At 41.1% G+C, this 23,150-nt stretch overlaps 1 protein-coding gene across 3 annotated transcripts in view; it reads left to right on the forward strand.

Annotated features, from left to right (window-relative positions):
• LOC143293945 (major facilitator superfamily domain-containing protein 10-like) overlaps positions 1–18,570 on the forward strand; it is a 30,871-nt gene extending 12,301 nt beyond the window's left edge. For all 3 annotated transcript variants that reach the window (XM_076605338.1, XM_076605339.1, XM_076605340.1), the window contains exons 6-13: positions 1,062–1,250; positions 5,088–5,184; positions 6,817–6,928; positions 10,103–10,158; positions 10,682–10,734; positions 14,764–14,854; positions 17,714–17,851; positions 18,272–18,570. In XM_076605338.1, coding sequence (XP_076461453.1) covers positions 1,062–1,250; positions 5,088–5,184; positions 6,817–6,928; positions 10,103–10,158; positions 10,682–10,734; positions 14,764–14,854; positions 17,714–17,851; positions 18,272–18,369 — 834 coding nt within the window. In that variant the 3' untranslated portion in view covers positions 18,370–18,570. The remainder of the gene's footprint in view (positions 1–1,061; positions 1,251–5,087; positions 5,185–6,816; positions 6,929–10,102; positions 10,159–10,681; positions 10,735–14,763; positions 14,855–17,713; positions 17,852–18,271) is intronic.
• The last annotated feature ends 4,580 nt before the right edge of the window (positions 18,571–23,150 follow it).

Genomic DNA, 23,150 nt, shown 5'->3' on the forward strand with positions numbered 1-23,150 from the left:
TAACTTGTTCTGTTTGATAGGATAACGTGTTCTGTTTGACTGGGTAATTTGTTCTGTTTGATAGGATAACTTGTTCTGTTTGATAGGATAACTTGTTCTGTTTGACTGGGTAACTTGTTCTGTTTGATAGGATAACTTGTTCTGTTTGATAGGATAACTTGTTCTGTTTGACTGGGTAATTTGTTCTGTTTGATAGGATAACTTGTTCTGTTTGATAGGATAACTTGTTCTGTTTGATAGGATAACTTGTTCTGTTTGACTGGGTAATTTGTTCTGTTTGACTGGGTAACTTGTTCTACTTGATAGGATAACTTGTACTTGATAGGATAACTTGTTCTATTTGTTGACAGGATAACTTGTTTATTTGATTGGATAACTTGCTCTTTTTGATGGGATAACTTGTTCTATTTTCCGACAATATAGTTGTTCTATTTGATAGGATGGCTTGTTCTATTTGCCAACAGGATAAATTGTTCTGTTTGATAGGGTAATGTATTCTATTTGCTGACATGATAAATTGTTCCATTTGCTGATAGGATAACTTGTTCCAGTTGCCAGGATAACTTGTTCTATTTGCTTACATGATAATTTTTTCCATTTGCTGATAGGATAACTTGTTCTATTTGGTAGAATACCTTGTTCAATTTAATGATAAAATAACTTGTTGTATTTGATAGGATAACTTGTTCTGTTTGCTGATAAAATGACTTGTTCTATTTGATAGGATAACTTGTTCTATTTGATGATAAAATGACTTGTTCTATTTCATAGGATAGCTTGTTCTATTGATGATAAAATGACTTGTTCTATTTCATAGGATAACTTGTTCTATTTGCTGATGAAATAACTTGTTCTATTTTATAGGATAGCTTGTTCTATTTACTGATAAAATAACTTGTTCTATTTGATAGGATAATTTGCTCTATTTACTGATAAAATGACTTGTTCTATTTGCTGATAGGAACACTTGTTCTGTTTGAATGGATATCTTTTTATATCACATAGTTATTTGACAAGTTGTATCTCTTCACTGTGTTTTTTTTCATTTCATATTGTTTCAGGCACTGGTGGGAATAGCTTTTTCCATTGGCTTTGTCTTTGGGCCCTCTATTGGTGCCATGTTTTCCTTCATGGACAAGGACAGCGAAAAGTTCTATGTCCTTCCAGCCATCTTCTGCATCGTGTTGGCTGTGGCAGACATCTTGTTCCTCTATGTCTTTTTACCGGAAACCCTACCAGAAAAGAGCAGGGTGAGTATTTTTGTTATTGTAGTGGAGGCAGGGGTGTATGTTTGCGTGTGCTGTTGATTGATCAGCATAGAGAAATATTCAAGAAGTCTGTTGCGTTTTATAGTTGACACAAAAGAGCGGCAGGTAAATCAAATGATGGTGTAACTTTGTATAGGATTTTGTCTTTGTTTGATTGTCAGTCCCTTTGTTTGATTTTCAGACCCTTCTTCTTTGTATTGAACACCACAGATGGGACAGGGCGTTGGGGATGGGGAAGGGGATTAGAGTTCGTGATGGGGAAGGGGATTAGCCATGTGATGTAGGACAGGGGGAAGGGGATTAGCCATGTGATGTAGGACAGGGGGAAGGGGATTAGCCATGTGATGTAGGACAGGGGGAAGGGGATTAGCCATGTGATGTAGGACAGGGGGAAGGGGATTAGCCATGTGATGTAGGACAGGGGGAAGGGGATTAGCCATGTGATGTAGGACAGGGGGGTGGGGATTAGCCATGTGATGTAGGACAGGGGGAAGGGGATTAGCCATGTGATGTAGGACAGGGGGAAGGGGATTAGCCATGTGATGTAGGACAGGGGGGTGGGGATTAGCCATGTGATGTAGGACAGGGGGGTGGGGATTAGCCATGTGATGTAGGACAGGGGGAAGGGGAAGGGGATTAGCCATGTTATGTAGGACAGGGGGAAGGGGATTAGCCATGTGATGTAGGACAGGGGGAAGGGGAAGGGGATTAGCCATGTGATGTAGGACAGGGGGAAGGGGATTAGCCATGTGATGTAGGACAGGGGGAAGGGGATTAGCCATGTGATGTAGGACAGGGGGATGGGGATTAGCCATGTGATGTAGGACAGGGGGAAGGGGATTAGCCATGTGATGTAGGACAGGGGGATGGGGATTAGCCATGTGATGTAGGACACGGGGGTGGGGATTAGCCATGTGATGTAGGACAGGGGGAAGGGGAAGGGGATTAGCCATGTGATGTAGGACAGGGGGGTGGGGATTAGCCATGTGATGTAGGACAGGGGGAAGGGGATTAGCCATGTGATGTAGGACAGGGGGAAGGGGATGGGGATTAGCCATGTGATGTAGGACAGGGGGAAGGGGATTAGCCATGTGATGTAGGACAGGGGGGTGGGGATTAGCCATGTGATGTAGGACAGGGGGGTGGGGATTAGCCATGTGATGTAGGACAGGGGGGTGGGGATTAGCCATGTGATGTAGGACAGGGGGAAGGGGAAGGGGATTAGCCATGTGATGTAGGACAGGGGGAAGGGGATTAGCTATGTGATGTAGGACAGGGGGAAGGGGAAGGGGATTAGCCATGTGATGTAGGACAGGGGGAAGGGGATTAGCCATGTGATGTAGGACAGGGGGAAGGGGATTAGCCATGTGATGTAGGACAGGGGGAAGAGGATTAGCCATGTGATGTAGGACAGGGGGATGGGGATTAGCCATGTGATGTAGGACAGGGGGAAGGGGATTAGCCATGTGATGTAGGACAGTGGGATGGGGATTAGCCATGTGATGTAGGACAGGGGGATGGGGATTAGCCATGTGATGTAGGACAGGGGGAAGGGGATTAGCCATGTGATGTAGGACAGGGGGAAGGGGAAGGGGATTAGCCATGTGATGTAGGACAGGGGGATGGGGATTAGCCATGTGATGTAGGACAGGGGGATGGGGATTAGCCATGTGATGTAGGACAGGGGGAAGGGGATTAGCCATGTGATGTAGGACAGGGGGAAGGGGAAGGGGATTAGCCATGTGATGTAGGACAGGGGGAAGGGGATTAGCCATGTGATGTAGGACAGGGGGATGGGAATTAGCCATGTGATGTAGGACAGGGGGAAGGGGATTAGCCATGTGATGTAGGACAGGGGAAAGGGGATTAGCCATGTGATGTAGGACAGGGGGAAGGGGAAGGGGATTAGCCATGTGATGTAGGACAGGGGGAAGGGGATTAGCCATGTGATGTAGGACAGGGGGAAGGGGATTAGCCATGTGATGTAGGACAGGGGGAAGGGGATTAGCCATGTGATGTAGGACAGGGGGATGGGGATTAGCCATGTGATGTAGGACAGGGGGAAGGGGATTAGCCATGTGATGTAGGACAGGGGGAAGGGGAAGGGGATTAGCCATGTGATGTAGGACAGGGGGATGGGGATTAGCCATGTGATGTAGGACAGGGGGATGGGGATTAGCCATGTGATGTAGGACAGGGGGAAGGGGATTAGCCATGTGATGTAGGACAGGGGGAAGGGGAAGGGGATTAGCCATGTGATGTAGGACAGGGGGAAGGGGATTAGCCATGTGATGTAGGACAGGGGGAAGGGGAAGGGGATTAGCCATGTGATGTAGGACAGGGGGAAGGGGATTAGCCATGTGATGTAGGACAGGGGGAAGGGGATTAGCCATGTGATGTAGGACAGGGGGAAGGGGATTAGCCATGTGATGTAGGACAGGGGGAAGGGGAAGGGGATTAGCCATGTGATGTAGGACTAGGGGAAGGGGATTAGCCATGTGATGTAGGACAGGGGGATGGGAATTAGCCATGTGATGTAGGACAGGGGGAAGGGGATTAGCCATGTGATGTAGGACAGGGGGATGGGGATTAGCCATGTGATGTAGGACAGGGGGAAGGGGATTAGCCATGTGATGTAGGACAGGGGGAAGGGGATTAGCCATGTGATGTAGGACTAGGGGAAGGGGAAGGGGATTAGCCAAGTGATGTAGTGATCATCTTAGTCTTCTTGGCATTCACACCTACACCCTCAGTCCAGCTCTGTCCATGAACAATGTTTTCTCCAGCACTTCATGGCTGCCATGTAGTTTGGTGGTGATGTTGACAGGCCACACATCTTGTTTTGCCTGTTTGTACGGGGGGGGCAGTTCTGGAGAATGTGCTCCACTGTCTGGTCTTCCTGTCCACAGGGACAGGTGGGAGGTGGCACCGGCTTTAGCTTTCACTACAAGTGATTGTTCAGTCTGTTGTGACCGGTGTGAAGTCTGACACTCTGCTGCTCTCTGGGTAACGTGCGGTGGTCGTCCCTGATTGTTGCAGGTGTCGTAAGTGCCCTGATGATGGACTCACCTCACTGAGTGTAGTGATTATTCACAGGATTCCCGCAGAGTTCTGGAAAAGCCTGGGGAAAACACAGGAAGAACATTTCTAAGGCAGGAAAAGTCACGGAAATGGATACTTTGCTCAGGAACATTTCTTGGAATTTTTCATGATTCCTTTCACCACACTTACAATATTGAAGAAGACGATGCTTTTGCAGAAAATAAAGGTAGTCAGAGTTCAGAAAATTACATCATTGTCCAGATTTCTGTGATATTTTTTTTTCTGCATTGTTCAGACATCCAGTACTTACCACCCACTGTTTGTCTCACACCCTCTGGACTGTAGGCTGATTCTTTGTGCATTTCTTTGTGCATGCTTGGATGTTCGTATATTTATTGTTTGGTTGTTTGTTTTTGTTTTTTGGGGGGTTTTTTTGCTGCCCCATTATCTGCACCATTTCAGTGGCATTACTCCCACGCCACTCATTCTGAGTTCCCCATACATGACAACAACTGGATTCTTCTGACACAGTCCCAGTGCTGGCAGTTGACATGGAACCATTGATGTTAGGTTGCCAGGAGGCCACACACCAGAGGAGACCTTGCACTGTTGTGGAGTCACTTCGGTGGTGTGTGGTAGTGCTTGTTCTGATTTAACGTACTTAGGTCATATGTGTTTTGTTTTTGGGTCTTGGAAAATGTAGAGCAGGGTTTTTGGTTTTTGCTGAGACCTGTGGGAACTTTGTTTTGCTAATGTTTTTGATCACTTGGTTTTCAGTCCAAGACGTCCAGCTGTGTGTTGTCCAGTGCCTTCCAGCTGATCAACCCCGTGTCCCTCTTCCAGTTTGCCTCTGTGAAGATCAGGTCTCAGGCAGGTCTGTGGTGCCTCTTTCAGGTTTTAGTCAGTTTTACAGGAGGACAAAAAAATGTACTGTATTTTACTGACGCTTCATGTTATCAGACACAGCCTCCACATATTTAAAAAGAAATTCTGACGTTAACAAATCCTAAGGCCTAGCTTATAATGCACATTGAGACTAAGAGTGAGGGTGGGTTGATGGTTAAGTTATGACTGAGATACATACAGCATGGCAAGGACTAGGGTAGAGAAAACAATATGTGTGCATGTGTGTGTACATGAGAGAGAGACAGAGACCGAGAAAAGGAGACAGACAAGAGAGAGTGAGAGAGGCACAGAGAGAGAGAGAGAGAGTTGTTAAAAGTGCATTGGAGATAATGTTATTAGATAGAGCTGTTGACTGAAGCTTTTACAGGTTTTGTAAATGATTTGTGAAGGACTGGTTTGCTGTAACAGTGATGTCATTTATATCCTTGATCAACATGATACACACAGGAAATGTTGGATGAGTGTATCTTGGTCAGTGTGATTGAGCCTTGCTTTATAATGCTGCATGTGTATTTAGGATTTTCAACTTCTGGGGTTTTTCTTCAGACAAGCAGTGTGTGCAGAATATAGGTGTTGTCTATTTCCTGTATTTAGGATTTTCAACTTCTGGGGTTTTTCTTCAGACAAGCAGTGTGTACAGAATATAGGTGTTGTCTATTTCCTGTATTTAGGATTTTCAACTTCTGGGGTTTTTTCTTCAGACAAGCAGTGTGTACAGAATATAGGTGTTGTCTATTTCCTGTATTTAGGATTTTCAACTTCTGGGGTTTTTCTTCAGACAAGCAGTGTGTACAGAATATAGGTGTTGTCTATTTCCTGTATTTAGGATTTTCAACTTCTGGGGTTTTTCTTCAGACAAGCAGTGTGTACAGAATATAGGTGTTGTCTATTTCCTGTATTTAGGATTTTCAACTTCTGGGTTTTTTTCTTCAGACAAGCAGTGTGTGCAGAATATAGGTGTTGTCTATTTCCTGTATTTAGGATTTTCAACTTCTGGGGTTTTTCTTCAGACAAGCAGTGTGTGCAGAATATAGGTGTTGTCTATTTCCTGTATTTATGTGTTTTTCAGACAAGCAGTGTGTACAGAATATAGGTGTTGTCTATTTCCTGTATTTATGTGTTTTTCAGACAAGCAGTGTGTACAGAATATAGGTGTTGTCTATTTCCTGTATTTATGTGTTTTTCAGACAAGCAGTGTGTACAGAATATAGGTGTTGTCTATGTCCTGTATTTATGTGTTTTTCAGACAAGCAGTGTGTACAGAATATAGGTGTTGTCTATTTCCTGTATTTATGTGTTTTTCAGACAAGCAGTGTGTACAGAATATAGGTGTTGTCTATTTCCTGTATTTATGTGTTTTTCAGACAAGCAGTGTGTACAGAATATAGGTGTTGTCTATTTCCTGTATTTATGTGTTTTTCAGACAAGCAGTGTGTACAGAATATAGGTGTTGTCTATTTCCTGTATTTATGTGTTTTTCAGACAAGCAGTGTGTACAGAATATAGGTGTTGTCTATTTCCTGTATTTATGTGTTTTTCAGACAAGCAGTGTGTACAGAATATAGGTGTTGTCTATTTCCTGTATTTATGTGTTTTTCAGACAAGCAGTGTGTACAGAATATAGGTGTTGTCTATTTCCTGTACCTGTACATCTACTCAGGAATGGAGTTCACTCTGCCCTTTCTGATGCACAACAGATTCAACTACAACAGGTGTGTGGTGACACTTTCTTCATGCTTCTCTGTGTGTCTGTGTGTGCATGTGCACATGTGTGTTTATGTACTTGTATATATGTGTGTGTGTGTGTGTGTGTGTGTATGTGCATGATTTATCCTTGTGTGTGTGTCTGTGTCTGTGTGTGCATGTGCAGGCATATACTTGTATATGTGTATGAATGTGTGTGTGTGTGTGCATGATGTATCCCTCTGTGTGTGTGTGTGTGTGTGTGTGTGTGTGTGTGTGTGTGTGTGCATGATGTATCCCTGTGTGTGTGTGTATGCGTGTGTGCATGTGTGCATGTAGCCCTTTGTGTGTGTGTGTGTGTGTGTGTGTGTGAGTGAGTGATTCTGTGTCTGTGTGTATGTGCATGTGCAGGCATACACTTCTATCTGTGTGTGTGTGTGCATGATGTATACCTCTGTTTGTGTGTGTCTCTGTGTGTGTGTGTGTGCAAATGCAGGCAAACACTTGTATATGTGTATGAGTGTGTGTGTGCACATACATACACTTATGAATGTGTATGAGTGTATGTGTTTATGCCTGACGTATCCCTGTGTGTGTATATGTGTATATGCGTAAGTGTGTGTGTGTGTATGTGCATGAGTTTGTGTATGTGTGCAAGTATGTTTTTGTTTTATGTGCATGCATGCACATCTGTGTGTTTGTGTGGAGTTGCACAGCTTTGAGATTTTTGTGATGGTGGAAACCTTTTTGTGTTTGTTTCATTACAGTATGCAGCAAGGCAAAATGTTTTTCTTTGTTTCATTACAGTATGCAGCAGGGCAAAATGTTTTTCTTTGTTTCATTACAGTATGCAGCAAGGCAAAATGTTTTTCTTTGTTTCATTACAGTATGCAGCAAGGCAAAATGTTTTTCTTTGTTTCATTACAGTATGCAGCAAGGCAAAATGTTTTTCTTTGTTTCATTACAGTATGCAGCAAGGCAAAATGTTTTTCATTACAGTATGCAGCAAGGCAAAATGTTTTTCTGTTTCATTACAGTATGCAGCAAGGCAAAATGTTTTTCTGTTTCATTACAGTATGCAGCAAGGCAAAATGTTTTTCTGTTTCATTACAGTATGCAGCAAGGCAAAATGTTTTTCTGTTTCATTACAGTATGCAGCAAGGCAAAATGTTTTTCTGTTTCATTACAGTATGCAGCAAGGCAAAATGTTTTTCTGTTTCATTACAGTATGCAGCAAGGCAAAATGTTTTTCTTTGTTTCATTACAGTATGCAGCAAGGCAAAATGTTTTTCTGTTTCATTACAGTATGCAGCAAGGCAAAATGTTTTTCTTTGTTTCATTTCAGTATGCAGCAAGGCAAAATGTTTTTCTGTTTCATTACAGTATGCAGCAGGGCAAAATGTTTTTCTGTTTCATTACAGTATGCAGCAGGGCAAAATGTTTTTCTGTTTCATTACAGTATGCAGCAGGGCAAAATGTTTTTCTGTTTCATTACAGTATGCAGCAGGGCAAAATGTTTTTCTGTTTCATTACAGTATGCAGCAAGGCAAAATGTTTTTCTGTTTCATTACAGTATGCAGCAGGGCAAAATGTTTTTCTGTTTCATTACAGTATGCAGCAAGGCAAAATGTTTGTCTTTGTTTCATTACAGTATGCAGCAGGGCAAAATGTTTTTCTGTTTCATTACAGTATGCAGCAAGGCAAAATGTTTTTCTTTGTTTCATTACAGTATGCAGCAAGGCAAAATGTTTTTCTGTTTCATTACAGTATGCAGCAAGGCAAAATGTTTTTCTGTTTCATTACAGTATGCAGCAAGGCAAAATGTTTTTCTTTGTTTCATTACAGTATGCAGCAAGGCAAAATGTTTTTCTTTGTTTCATTTCAGTATGCAGCAAGGCAAAATGTTTTTCTTTGTTTCATTACAGTATGCAGCAAGGCAAAATGTTTTTCTTTGTTTCATTACAGTGTGCAGCAAGGCAAAATGTTTTTCATTACAGTATGCAGCAGGGCAAAATGTTTTTCTTTGTTTCATTACAGTATGCAGCAAGGCAAAATGTTTTTCTGTTTCATTACAGTATGCAGCAAGGCAAAATGTTTTTCTGTTTCATTACAGTATGCAGCAAGGCAAAATGTTTTTCTGTTTCATTACAGTATGCAGCAAGGCAAAATGTTTTTCTGTTTCATTACAGTATGCAGCAAGGCAAAATGTTTTTCTGTTTCATTACAGTATGCAGCAAGGCAAAATGTTTTTCTTTGTTTCATTACAGTATGCAGCAAGGCAAAATGTTTTTCTGTTTCATTACAGTATGCAGCAAGGCAAAATGTTTTTCTTTGTTTCATTTCAGTATGCAGCAAGGCAAAATGTTTTTCTGTTTCATTACAGTATGCAGCAGGGCAAAATGTTTTTCTGTTTCATTACAGTATGCAGCAGGGCAAAATGTTTTTCTGTTTCATTACAGTATGCAGCAGGGCAAAATGTTTTTCTGTTTCATTACAGTATGCAGCAGGGCAAAATGTTTTTCTGTTTCATTACAGTATGCAGCAAGGCAAAATGTTTTTCTGTTTCATTACAGTATGCAGCAGGGCAAAATGTTTTTCTGTTTCATTACAGTATGCAGCAAGGCAAAATGTTTTTCTTTGTTTCATTACAGTATGCAGCAGGGCAAAATGTTTTTCTGTTTCATTACAGTATGCAGCAAGGCAAAATGTTTTTCTTTGTTTCATTACAGTATGCAGCAGGGCAAAATGTTTTTCTGTTTCATTACAGTATGCAGCAAGGCAAAATGTTTTTCTGTTTCATTACAGTATGCAGCAAGGCAAAATGTTTTTCTTTGTTTCATTACAGTATGCAGCAAGGCAAAATGTTTTTCTTTGTTTCATTACAGTATGCAGCAAGGCAAAATGTTTTTCTTTGTTTCATTACAGTATGCAGCAAGGCAAAATGTTTTTCTTTGTTTCATTACAGTATGCAGCAAGGCAAAATGTTTTTCTTTGTTTCATTACAGTATGCAGCAAGGCAAAATGTTTTTCTTTGTTTCATTACAGTATGCAGCAAGGCAAAATGTTTTTCTGTTTCATTACAGTATGCAGCAAGGCAAAATGTTTTTCTTTGTTTCATTACAGTATGCAGCAAGGCAAAATGTTTTTCTTTGTTTCATTACAGTATGCAGCAAGGCAAAATGTTTTTCTTTGTTTCATTACAGTATGCAGCAAGGCAAAATGTTTTTCTTCATCGGCACTCTCATGGCTCTGGTGCAAGGTAAAGTGTCCACACACACACACACACACACACACACACACACAACACATGCACATGTACATGCACACACACACACAAAAGTCTATTTGTTCATCCCATAAACTGACCAAAGTCTATACAGAATTTAAATTGAAAATAAAGAAAATAAAAAGCCCTGTGCTGTTGGAAGCTGTAATCTGTTTTACAAAATAATTGTACTTTCATTAAACATGTCATTGAGAGCTAAGGTTGATTTCACAACTTGGGTTGTCTCTCTCTCTCTCTCTTTTTTGTTTTTTTGTTTTTGTTTTTACATTTCCTTACAGATATCAATTTGATTACATTTTTGAGACATGAATGTTATAAAAGATGATGTCACCTTATGCCATGACTGTGACTTTTTAAAGTGATGGGGCTGTTACATTTGTTGTTATTATCATTGTAAAAACAAAACAAGAAAAGATTTATGAAACATGAATAGTAATAATGAATTCTTTCCTCAGTGAGGTTCTACAACAATTTTTCTTTTCTTTTCTTCAACCAGGTGGTTACGTGAGACGTGTGAAACGAGGTAAAGAGGTGAAAGTGATCAAGCAGGTGAGTGGTGTTTCTTCTTGATTGAGTTATTGATTGATATGGATACTTATACAGCACCTATCCTTGGTCGGTGACCAAGCTCTAAGCGCTTTACAAACACTGATTGATGTGGATATTTATACAGCGCCTATCCTCGGTCAGAGACCAAGCTCTAAGCGCTTTACAAACACTGAGTGATGTGGATACTTATACAGCGCCTATCCTCGGTCGGTGACCAAGCTCTAAGCGCTTTACAAACACTGATTGATGTGGACACTTATACAGCGCCTATCCTTGGTCGGTGACCAAGCTCTAAGCGCTTTACAAACACTGATTGATGTGGACACTTATACAGCACCTATCCTCGGTCGGTGACCAAGCTCTAAGCGCTTTACAAACACTGATTGATATGGATACTTATACAGCACCTATCCTTGGTCGGTGACCAAGCTCTAAGCGCTTTACAAACACTGATTGATGTGGACACTTATACAGCACCTATCCTTGGTCGGTGACCAAGCTCTAAGCGCTTTACAAACACTGATTGATGTGGACACTTATACAGCGCCTATCCTCGGTCAGAGACCAAGCTCTAAGCGCTTTACAAACACTGAGTGATGTGGATATTTATACAGCGCCTATCCTCGGTCAGAGACCAAGCTCTAAGCGCTTTACAAACACTGATTGATGTGGATATTTATACAGCGCCTATCCTCGGTCAGAGACCAAGCTCTAAGCGCTTTACAAACACTGAGTGATGTGGATATTTATACAGCGCCTATCCTCGGTCAGAGACCAAGCTCTAAGCGCTTTACAAACACTGATTGATGTGGATACTTATACAGCACCTATCCTTGGTCGGTGACCAAGCTCTAAGCGCTTTACAAACACTGATTGATATGGATACTTATACAGCACCTATCCTCGGTCGGTGACCAAGCTCTAAGCGCTTTACAAACACTGATTGATATGGATACTTATACAGCACCTATCCTTGGTCGGTGACCAAGCTCTAAGCGCTTTACAAACACTGATTGATGTGGATATTTATACAGCGCCTATCCTCGGTCAGAGACCAAGCTCTAAGTGCTTTACAAACACTGAGTGATGTGGATATTTATACAGCGCCTATCCTCGGTCAGAGACCAAGCTCTAAGCGCTTTACAAACACTGAGTGATGTGGATATTTATACAGCGCCTATCCTCGGTCAGAGACCAAGCTCTAAGCGCTTTACAAACACGGGTCATTTGCACAACAGGCTGCCTGCTTGGGTAGAGCCGACTGACGGCTGCCATTGGGCGCTCATCATTCGTTTCCTGTGTCATTCAATCAGATTTCAGGTATGCACACATACACGCTCAGACGCACATGTAACATTTTAAGTGTATGACCTTTTTTTTTTTTTTATCTACCCCACCATGTAGGCAGCCATGATGTTTTGCTTGTGTATACACATGAAGGCGGTTCAGACACCAGCAGGTCAGCACATATGTTGACCTGGGGGATCAGAAAAATGTCCACCCTTTACCCACCAGGCGCCGTCACCAAGATTTGAACCCCAGACCCTCAGATTGAAAGTCCAACGCTTTAATCACTCGGCTGTTGCGCCCGTCGAATGGAGTTTGATTTTTCTTTCTTTGAATATATAACTTACATCATACATGTCTGTGTGATTGTGTGTGTGTTTGTGTGTGTGTGTGTGTGTGTGTGTGTGTGTGTGTGTGTGTGTGTGTGTGTGTGTGTGTGTGCTTGACTGAAACCAGATGGAATCATTTGGATGGCAGCTGTCAGTCAGCTCTACCCAGGAAAGCAGCCTGTTGTGCAAATGACTGTGTTTGAAAGCGCTTCATTTTGGTATATTTGTTCAGCCTTGTCAGGTAGTCCCAGTGATGCCGGGATATATTATGAGGGTTCAGCCTTGTCAGGTAGTCCCAGTGATGCCGGGATATATTACGAGGGTTCAGCCTTGTCAGGTAGTCCCAGTGATGCCGGGATATATTATGAGGGTTCAGCCTTGTCAGGTAGTCCCAGTGATGCCGGGATATATTACGAGGGTTCAGCCTTGTCAGGTAGTCCCAGTGATGCCGGGATATATTACGAGGGTTCAGCCTTGTCAGGTTGTCCCAGTGATGACGGGATATATTAAGAGGGTTCAGCCTTGTCAGGTAGTCCCAGTGATGCCGGGATATATTAAGAGGGTTCAGCCTTGTCAGGTAGTCCCAGTGATGCCGGGATATATTACGAGGGTTCAGCCTTGTCAGGTAGTCCCAGTGATGCCGGGATATATTACGAGGGTTCAGCCTTGTCAGGTAGTCCCAGTGATGCTGGGATATATTAAGAGGGTTCAGCCTTGTCAGGTAGTCCCAGTGATGCCGGGATATATTAAGAGGTTTCAGCCTTGTCAGGTAGTCCCAGTGATGCCGGGATATATTACGAGGGTTCAGCCTTGTCAGGTAGTCCCAGTGATGCTGGGATATATTAAGAGGTTTCAGCCTTGTCAGGTAGTCCCAGACCGAAACAGACCCTCATAGCAGCGTCTTCATCACCCCTAATCATTATTGATCATCACTGACATTTAGAAAACAAAATGTCCCAAAGTCTGGGGCACAAAGAATCAAACAACAAATGCCCACTCCTTTGTATGTCTAACAACTGTCAGAAGGCCCAGCCAAGCCTCCCAGCAGTAGTCAGAACTGAACTCGGCACTCATGTGTGAAGCTGAAAGTGAACAATGTTTTTTTTCTTCTTTTTCAGGGCATTGTGATTCTCATTCCATCAATGTTTTATCATGTTTTATCCGGGCATCATGATTCTCATTCCATCAATGTTTTATCAGGGCATCATGATTCTCATTCCATCAATGTTTTATCAGGGCATCATGATTCTCATTCCATCAATGTTTTATCAGGGCATCATGATTCTTATTCCATCAGTTTTATCATGGTGTTCAGGGCATCATGATTCTCATTCCATCAATGTTTTATCAGGGCATTGTGATTCTCATTCCATCAGTGTTTTATCATGGTGTTCAGGGCATCATGATTCTTATTCCATCAATGTTTTATCAGGGCATCATGATTCTTATTCCATCAATGTTTTATCAGGGCATCATGATTCTTATTCCATCAATGTTTTATCAGGGCATCATGATTCTTATTCCATCAATGTTTTATCATGGTTTTCAGGGCATCATGATTCTCATTCCATCAATGTTTTATCAGGGCATTGTGATTCTCATTCCATCAATGTTTTATCAGGGCATCATGATTCTCATTCCATCAATGTTTTATCAGGGCATCATGATTCTCATTCCAGCACTGTTTTATCAGGGCATCATGATTCTTATTCCATCAATGTTTTATCGTGTTTTATTAGGGCATCGTGATTCTCATTCCATCAATTTTTTATCATGTTTTATCAGGGCATCATGATTCTCATTCCATCAGTTTTATCATGGTTTTCAGGGCATCATGATTCTCATTCCATCAATGTTTTATCATGGTTTTCAGGGCATCGTGATTCTCATTCCATCAATGTTTTATCATGTTTTATCAGGGCATCATGATTCTCATTCCATCAATGTTTTATCAGGGCATCGTGATTCTCATTCCATCAATGTTTTATCAGGGCATCGTGATTCTCATTCCATCAATGTTTTATCAGGGCATCATGATTCTCATTCCATCAATGTTTTATCATGTTTTATCAGGGCATCATGATTCTCATTCCATCAATTTTTTTTATCAGGGCATTGTGATTCTCATTCCATCAATGTTTTATCATGTTTTATCAGGGCATCATGATTCTCATTCCATCAATGTTTTATCATGTTTTATCAGGGCATCATGATTCTCATTCCATCAATGTTTTATCAGGGCATCATGATTCTCATTCCATCAATGTTTTATCATGTTTTATCAGGGCATCATGATTCTCATTCCATCAATGTTTTATCATGTTTTATCAGGGCATCATGATTCTCATTCCATCAATGTTTTATCAGGGCATCATGATTCTCATTCCATCAATGTTTTATCATGTTTTATCAGGGCATCATGATTCTCATTCCATCGTTCCTGCTGATGGCCTTTGCCAAGAACATTGTCTTGATGTACACTGGTCTGGCACTCTTTTCCTTTGGTAAGTTCTGTCTGCACTGTTTTTTATGCTGCTGCTGCTGCTGCTGCTACTACTGCTGCTACTGCTACTACTACAGCTACTACTGCTGTTGTTGCTGCTGCTACTACTACAGCCACTACTGCTGATGCTACTGCTCTTGCTACTGCTACTACTGCTGCTGCTACTGCTACTATAGCTGCTGCTACTACTACTGATGATAATGATAATAGTAGTAATAATGCTGTTACTGCTACTACCACTGCTACTGCTGTTGCTGCTGCGACTGCTACTGGTCTACTGATGATAACGATAATAGCAGTAATAATGCTCTTCCTGCTGCTACTACTGCTGATAATAATGATAATAGCAGTAATAGTGCTCTTCCTGCTGCTACTACTGCTGATAATAATGATAATAGCAGTAATAGTGCTGTTACTGCTACTGCTGCTGCTGCTGCTGCTGCTACTACTACTACTACTACTACTACTACTACTGCTACTACTACTACTTAGTACTGTCAGTGATGATAATCATAATAGTAGTAGTAATAATGGTGTTACTGCTACTGCTGCTGTTGCTGCTACTGTTACTACTGATGATAATGATAATAGTAATAATAATGCTACTACTACTACTAATGGTATTAATGATAAAAGTAGTAATAATACTAATACTGCTGATAATAATGGTAATAATTGTGTATACAAAATTAACAGTTATAGTGATAATTTAATAATACCATTGATGATTATAAAAAAAGAAGAAGAAAAACAAATGAATCATTTTTATGTGTGTATAATCTTTGAAATTATATGATATATTATCAGTCATAGATATAATGCTGTGTATTGTGCATATATTAAGTGTTTGGATTCCCTAAAAGAAAAAAAATTCTCTTTCATGAAATTGATGGAACGGTCATAGATAGATGTATGTCTCAGGTTTATGTGCATGTGTGTGACTGTAGTGAAATTGATGGAACAGTCATAGACAGAGTATGTCTCAGGTTTATGTGTGTGACTGTAGTGAAATTGATGGAACAGTCATAGACAGATGTATGTCTCAGGTTTATGTGTGTGACTGTAGTGAAATTGATGGAACAGTCATAGACAGAGTATGTCTCAGGTTTATGTGCATGTGTGTGACTGTAGTGAAATTGATGGAACAGTCATAGACAGAGTATGTCTCAGGTTTATGTGTGTGACTGTAGTGAAATTGATGGAACAGTCATAGACAGAGTATGTCTCAGGTTTATGTGCATGTGTGTGACTGTAGTGAAATTGATGGAACAGTCATAGACAGATGTATGTCTCAGGTTTATGTGTGTGACTGTAGTGAAATTGATGGAACAGTCATAGACAGAGTATGTCTCAGGTTTATGTGCATGTGTGTGACTGTAGTGAAATTGATGGAACAGTCATAGACAGAGTATGTCTCAGGTTTATGTCCATGTGTGTGACTGTAGTGAAATTGATGGAACAGTCATAGACAGAGTATGTCTCAGGTTTATGTGCATGTGTGTGACTGTAGTGAAATTGATGGAACAGTCATAGACAGAGTATGTCTCAGGTTTATGTCCATGTGTGTGACTGTAGTGAAATTGATGGAACAGTCATAGACAGAGTATGTCTCAGGTTTATGTGTGTGACTGTAGTGAAATTGATGGAACAGTCATAGACAGAGTATGTCTCAGGTTTATGTGCATGTGTGTGACTGTAGTGAAATTGATGGAACAGTCATAGACAGAGTATGTCTCAGGTTTATGTGCATGTGTGTGACTGTAGTGAAATTGATGGAACAGTCATAGACAGAGTATGTCTCAGGTTTATGTGTGTGACTGTAGTTGTGCCTGATTTTCTTTTTCCAGTTACATTTTTTCCCCATTTTGTTGGGATCGTTATTGACATTGTTTTCAGTCCTGGTATGACGGCCCTGTTTGGTCAGCTGGGTTATATGGAACACTGATAAACAAACAGAGAAGTGAATGAATGAATTAGTGAATGAATGAATGAATGAAAAAATTGATAGATAAATAGATGAAAATAAAAAAATAAATCTTCTTCTTTCGTGGGCTGCAACTCCCACGTTCACTTATATATACATGAGTGGGCTTTTACGTGTATGACCATTTTTACCGCACCATGTAGGCAGCCAAACTCTGTTTTGGGGGGTAAAATAATAAATAGATAAAGAAATTGATAAAATGAATAAGTAGACCAGCCGCCGTGGCAGTGTTGGCAGATTCATGGGGGGCTGTTGTTTGAGGGACGTGGTGGCGGTCTCCACTCTGGAAGGGACGCTCACTCAGTCTGGCTCCGTGACTAAGCCAATATTGTCGTTAGTAGGGGGCTTAGTAGGTGGTGTCCTAAGTACATTGAATCGGAACAGGCACCACTGAACACCACCGAAGTGACTCAGCAGCAGTGCAGGGCCTCCTCTGGTGTGTGGCCTCCTGGCGACCTAACATCAATGGTTCCCTGCGGACTGCCAACGCTGGAACTGTGACGGATGAACCCGGGTGTGGCCGTGTATGGGGGGAATCTAAATAAGCGGGGCAGCAAAAAAAAAAAAGAGAGAGGAAAAAGTTCTTGTGTATTATTTAAAGCGTGAATAAAAGATAAAAGAAACAACAACAACATATACACACACTATTTCACATATTTGATGCAAGAGAGAAATGTTTGACCCTGGTGTTGGTGTATTGACCAGAAAGAAGTCATCCTGGATGGACTGACTGACTGATTGATGGACTGATGGACGGACTGACTGATGAACTAACGGACGGATGGACGGACTGACTGACTGATAGACTGATGGACAGACTGACTGACTGACAGACTGACTGACGGACTGATATCTCCTTACCTACACGGCTTTCAGCTTCAGCCACTGTCGTCCCCTGCCTGACCACCCTGGTGTCGGTGTACGGGGGGTCTGACCAGAAGGGGGTCACACTGGGCATCTTTCGCTCTCTGGGCTCCCTGGCCAGAGCCACCAGTCCTGTGTTCGCTTCTACAGGTACATCGGGGGTGGGGGGGTTGGGGGGGGGGGATTTGGTGTGGGGTGTGGGTGTGGTTGTGTGTGTGTTTTTGAGTGTGTGTGTGTGTGTGTGTGTGTGCGCGCGTGTGCGTGTGCATGTCTGTGAGTGTGTGTGTGTGTGTGTGTGTTTGACAGAGAAAAAAAATGAGAGAGAAGTTGTGTGATATGGACAAATAATGATAACTACTCGTTTGAAAATGTAGATACAAACAGACACAGACACACACAGACACACACACACACACACACACACACACACACACACACACACACACACACACACACACACACACACTTACAGTGAAAAGACGTTAAACTAAAGAACGAATAACACACACACACAGTTTAAAAGAGATAATACCACAGACCCATTTATTTATTTATTTATTTTTGTTTCAGTGTACTGGTGTTTTGGAGCGGAGATCTGCTATGTCACAGGGGCCATGACTATCATTCTTCCTCTGCTTTTCTTAAGGAACCCCAACAAGGAAAAATAACTCTACCTGTCTCGTTTTCGGTTGATTTGACAGACGGATGCTATTTGCCTGTTGCCGCTGCTGTTAAGTGGTATGGGTTAAAGTCAATACATTAATTGTTAGCGCTCTGGGCCTCTGTGTTAAGTGGTATGGGTTAAAGTCAATACATTAATTGTTAGCGCTCTGGGCCTCTGTGTTAAGTGGTATGGGTTAAAGTCAATACATTAATTGTTAGCGCTCTGGGCCTCTGTGTTAAGTGGTATGGGTTAAAGTCAATACATTAATTGTTAGCGCTCTGGGCCTCTGTGTTAAGTGGTATGGGTTAAAGTCAATACATTAATTGTTAGCGCTCTGGGCCTCTGTGTTAAGTGGTATGGGTTAAAGTCAATACATTAATTGTTAGCGCTCTGGGCCTCTGTGTTAAGTGGTATGGGCTAAAGTCAATACATTAATTGTTAGCGCTCTGGGCCTCTGTGTTAAGTGGTATGGGTTAAAGTCAATACATTAATTGTTAGCGCTCTGGGCCTCTGTGTTAAGTGGTATGGGTTAAAGTCAATACATTAATTGTTAGCTCTCTGGGCCTCTGTGTTAAGTGGTATGGGTTAAAGTCAATACATTAATTGTTAGCTCTCTGGGCCTCTGTGTTAAGTGGTATGGGTTAAAGTCAGTACATTAATTGTTAGCGCTCTGGGCCTCTGTGTTAAGTGGTATGGGTTAAAGTCAATACATTAATTGTTAGCGCTCTGGGCCTCTGTGTTAAGTGGTATGGGTTAAAGTCAATACATTAATTGTTAGCGCTCTGGGCCTCTGTGTTAAGTGGTATGGGTTAAAGTCAATACATTAATTGTTAGCGCTCTGGGCCTCTGTGTTAAGTGGTATGGGTTAAAGTCAATACATTAATTGTTAGCTCTCTGGGCCTCTGTGTTAAGTGGTATGGGTTAAAGTCAATACATTAATTGTTAGTGCTCTGGGCCTCTGTGTTAAGTGGTATGGGTTAAAGTCAGTACATTAATTGTTAGCGCTCTGGGCCTCTGTGTTAAGTGGTATGGGTTAAAGTCAATACATTAATTGTTAGCTCTCTGGGCCTCTGTGTTAAGTGGTATGGGTTAAAGTCAATACATTAATTGTTAGTGCTCTGGGCCTCTGTGTTAAGTGGTATGGGTTAAAGTCAATACATTAATTGTTAGCGCTCTGGGCCTCTGTGTTAAGTGGTATGGGTTAAAGTCAATACATTAATTGTTAGTGCTCTGGGCCTCTGTGTTAAGTGGTATGGGTTAAAGTCAATACATTAATTGTTAGTGCTCTGGGCCTCTGTGTTAAGTGGTATGGGTTAAAGTCAATACATTAATTGTTAGTGCTCTGGGCCTCTGTGTTAAGTGGTATGGGTTAAAGTCAGTACATTAATTGTTAGCGCTCTGGGCCTCTGTGTTAAGTGGTATGGGTTAAAGTCAATACATTAATTGTTAGCTCTCTGGGCCTCTGTGTTAAGTGGTATGGGTTAAAGTCAATACATTAATTGTTAGCGCTCTGGGCCTCTGTGTTAAGTGGTATGGGTTAAAGTCAATACATTAATTGTTAGTGCTCTGGGCCTCTGTGTTAAGTGGTATGGGTTAAAGTCAATACATTAATTGTTAGTGCTCTGGGCCTCTGTGTTAAGTGGTATGGGTTAAAGTCAATACATTGTTAGCGCTCTGGGCCTCTGTGTTAAGTGGTATGGGTTAAAGTCAATACATTAATTGTTAGCGCTCTGGGCCTCTGTGTTAAGTGGTATGGGTTAAAGTCAACACATTAATTGTTAGTGCTCTGGGCCTCTGTGTTAAGGAGGTACAGCATATTATAAATACCCATTATTATTATTAACCCTTTGAGCCCTGACTTCCTGAGCAATTTTAACCCTTCTGCCTGAGCTCCTGAGCCAAAATTTGCAAATAATTGGTATTTAATGTGTCGCGGCAGATATAAAAAGAGTGCCCTGGCCACCACTTTACTGGTGGTAGAGAAAAATGACATAATGCCTAGCCACCGGCATCTTTACATGCCAGCAGACACTCATGAGTGCAGCACTCTTTGTCATGCACATATGTAAGTCAAGAGAGGATAAAACATGTGCTCAACATCATAAGTGACTGTTGTAATTTAACTGTGATACACAGCAAACTACAAGGTTAGGTAGTTACTTCTGGGAATTTAAGGTTAACACAGTCCAGAAGATGTTGCACATCTGAATTGAGACACGCACACTGTGAAACACAAACACACATGCATACATGCACCTGTGCATTCACACACAAGCACACACATGCACGTACACCCACACACTCACACGTGCACACACACACACACACACACACACACTTTAGGATAAACGCACTAACATACACATATACACTCACACACATTCATGCAGAAATTGTGTGTGTATGTGTTTATAAAAACCTACAATTAATCAAAGGAAAAATCAAAAGCTGCTTTCATTTCTGTCGCTGCGGAACTTTTACTTCTTTGTTAACTGTGACATAATAATACACCAATATTCTACGTGGGTGCCATATCAAAATGGACAGAAAATAAGGTAACCAACCTATATTCTTTATGCGTCTTCCTGGTTAGAAACAGAACAGAGAATCAGATTCAGATGTTACTCATTTTATCATTTTGATGTTTAAAGTGTTCAGAAAACAGGAGGCACTGTTTTCAGACCATGGTGTTGTTAAAGAGACGGCGTTTTAGTTTGTTTTATACATATCTTGGCATTGATTTTAATAATACGGCCATGACAGAAAGAAAAAGGATGAACTCTCTCTGCTACCCTGTCCTCCCCCCCCCCCCCCCCCCGACCCCCCCGGACCTCCATGGCCACCCATTAATGATTAATATCATATTGATTGTTCGTTGATTGTTATGGTGATGATACCCGTGATGGTGGTGGTGTCAGCGAACAAAACGTTGGATTCGAGCAGGGAGGGTAGATGGCAACGTGAATGATTGGTAAAACAAACAAACAAACAAACAAACAAACAAACAACGAAGAAAAGTTGTGCATCATTTTCTTTATTCATGCCCACTGACAAAATGGCTGTATTTATATGATTTTTTTTTGACACCATGCCAAATCAAGTGATGATTTAGTAACAGGATATTATACAAAAAGATATTGTTGCTATTATTGGGAACAAAGAAATTGATCAAAAACGAAAGTGTGAACAAACAACATTTTTGCATGGAAAAAAGAGAGGTGTATTTTGTGATGAACTTTGCAGAGGAATTGTTGTATTGCAGTGGTTTTGAATGATTTAGAGTGTGTGGGAGACTTTGTGTGTACTGGTTCCTGTTGTAGCTGTTGTCTTTTGTCTGGGTTTGTTTCCTGGGCTTTTGTTGATTTCACTATCACAGTTTGGTTTCTTTCAAAATGTGCACATTGTGTGTGTGTGTGTGTGTGTGCATCAATGTTGGATTGGGTGGGGGGGGGGGGGGTCTCAGAGTTTCCAAATTGATACTCAAACTTCTCTTGTGTCAAAACAACATCATATTTCTCTATAAGCATATATTTCTGTCCCAAACAAAAAAAACAACAACAAAAAAAACACAAAAAAAATGTGTGTGTGTGTGTGTGGAGGGGGCAGGGGGTGAGAGAGTTTCCAAATGGAGACTCAAACATCACATTGCTCGCATATTATACATGTATATTTCTGTCGTGAAAGTACGATAGTAAATCTCTAAATCATTTTGTAGAAATACTGTGGAATCTGTGAATCATTATGGAGACACACTGACAGTCTGCTTCACTGACATTGCCGACACAATATCAGAACAATTCTCATGTCACTGGCGGCATTATGACATCATCAGGACTGGCTTTATTTGCTTTCTTGTGTGGGTTTTTTTTGTTTTGTTTTTTTGTGTGGTTTGTTTGGGTTTTTTTGGTGTGTTTTTTCTGCAGTGAAAGTGATGTATACATCATGTACATCATACAGAATAGACCTATTCTTTCCACAGCATTTATATTGCTATCATTTTGATATACAAATGATTTTATTGTGGTTGTCTTTATCAGCATTATAATGTGTGTGTGTGTGTTTTGTTTGTCTGTTTTGCTGGTCAGTACCATCTGAGACAGGAGACAGTGAGATAGAAATGTTCAGTCAGAAAAACAGTGAGATAGAAATGTTCAGTCAGAAAAACAGTGAGATAGAAATGTTCAGTCAGGTAATATTTGACATCTCCACCTGAAAAACAGTGAGATAGAAATGTTCAGTCAGGTAATATTTGACATCTCCACCTGAAAAACAGTGAGATAGAAATGTTCAGTCAGGTAATATTTGACATCTCCACCTGAAAAACAGTGAGATAGAAATGTTCAGTCAGGTAATATTTGACATCTCCACCTGAAAAACAGTGAGATAGAAATGTTCAGTCAGGTAATATTTGACATCTCCACCTGAAAACAGTGAGATAGAAATGTTCAGTCAGGTAATATTTGACATCTCCACCTGAAAACAGCACTGAAGGGAGATGAAGCAGCAGGAATAGGAAACTGTGGACTGAAGTTGTGCATTGACCTGTTTTGACTGATGGTGGTTTTTCAGACAGAATTTGACGTGTGGATCCATGACATTGTTGAAGGTTTCTTGTGATTTAAACTTTTTTTTTTTCTTTTCTTTAATGTTTTTCTTTTGTGAAGTGAGTAAAGGAGTTTGCATTTACAGCTCCGTAGAACGTTTGTCGTTTTTTTGTTTGTTTTTAAATAATGTTTTACTGTTATATACAGGGGAAATGCTTTTGCCTTTACAGCGTCGTGGAAT

This window comes from Babylonia areolata, chromosome 19 (genome assembly GCF_041734735.1).
Source record: "Babylonia areolata isolate BAREFJ2019XMU chromosome 19, ASM4173473v1, whole genome shotgun sequence".
NCBI classification, from domain to species: Eukaryota; Metazoa; Mollusca; class Gastropoda; order Neogastropoda; family Buccinidae; genus Babylonia; species Babylonia areolata.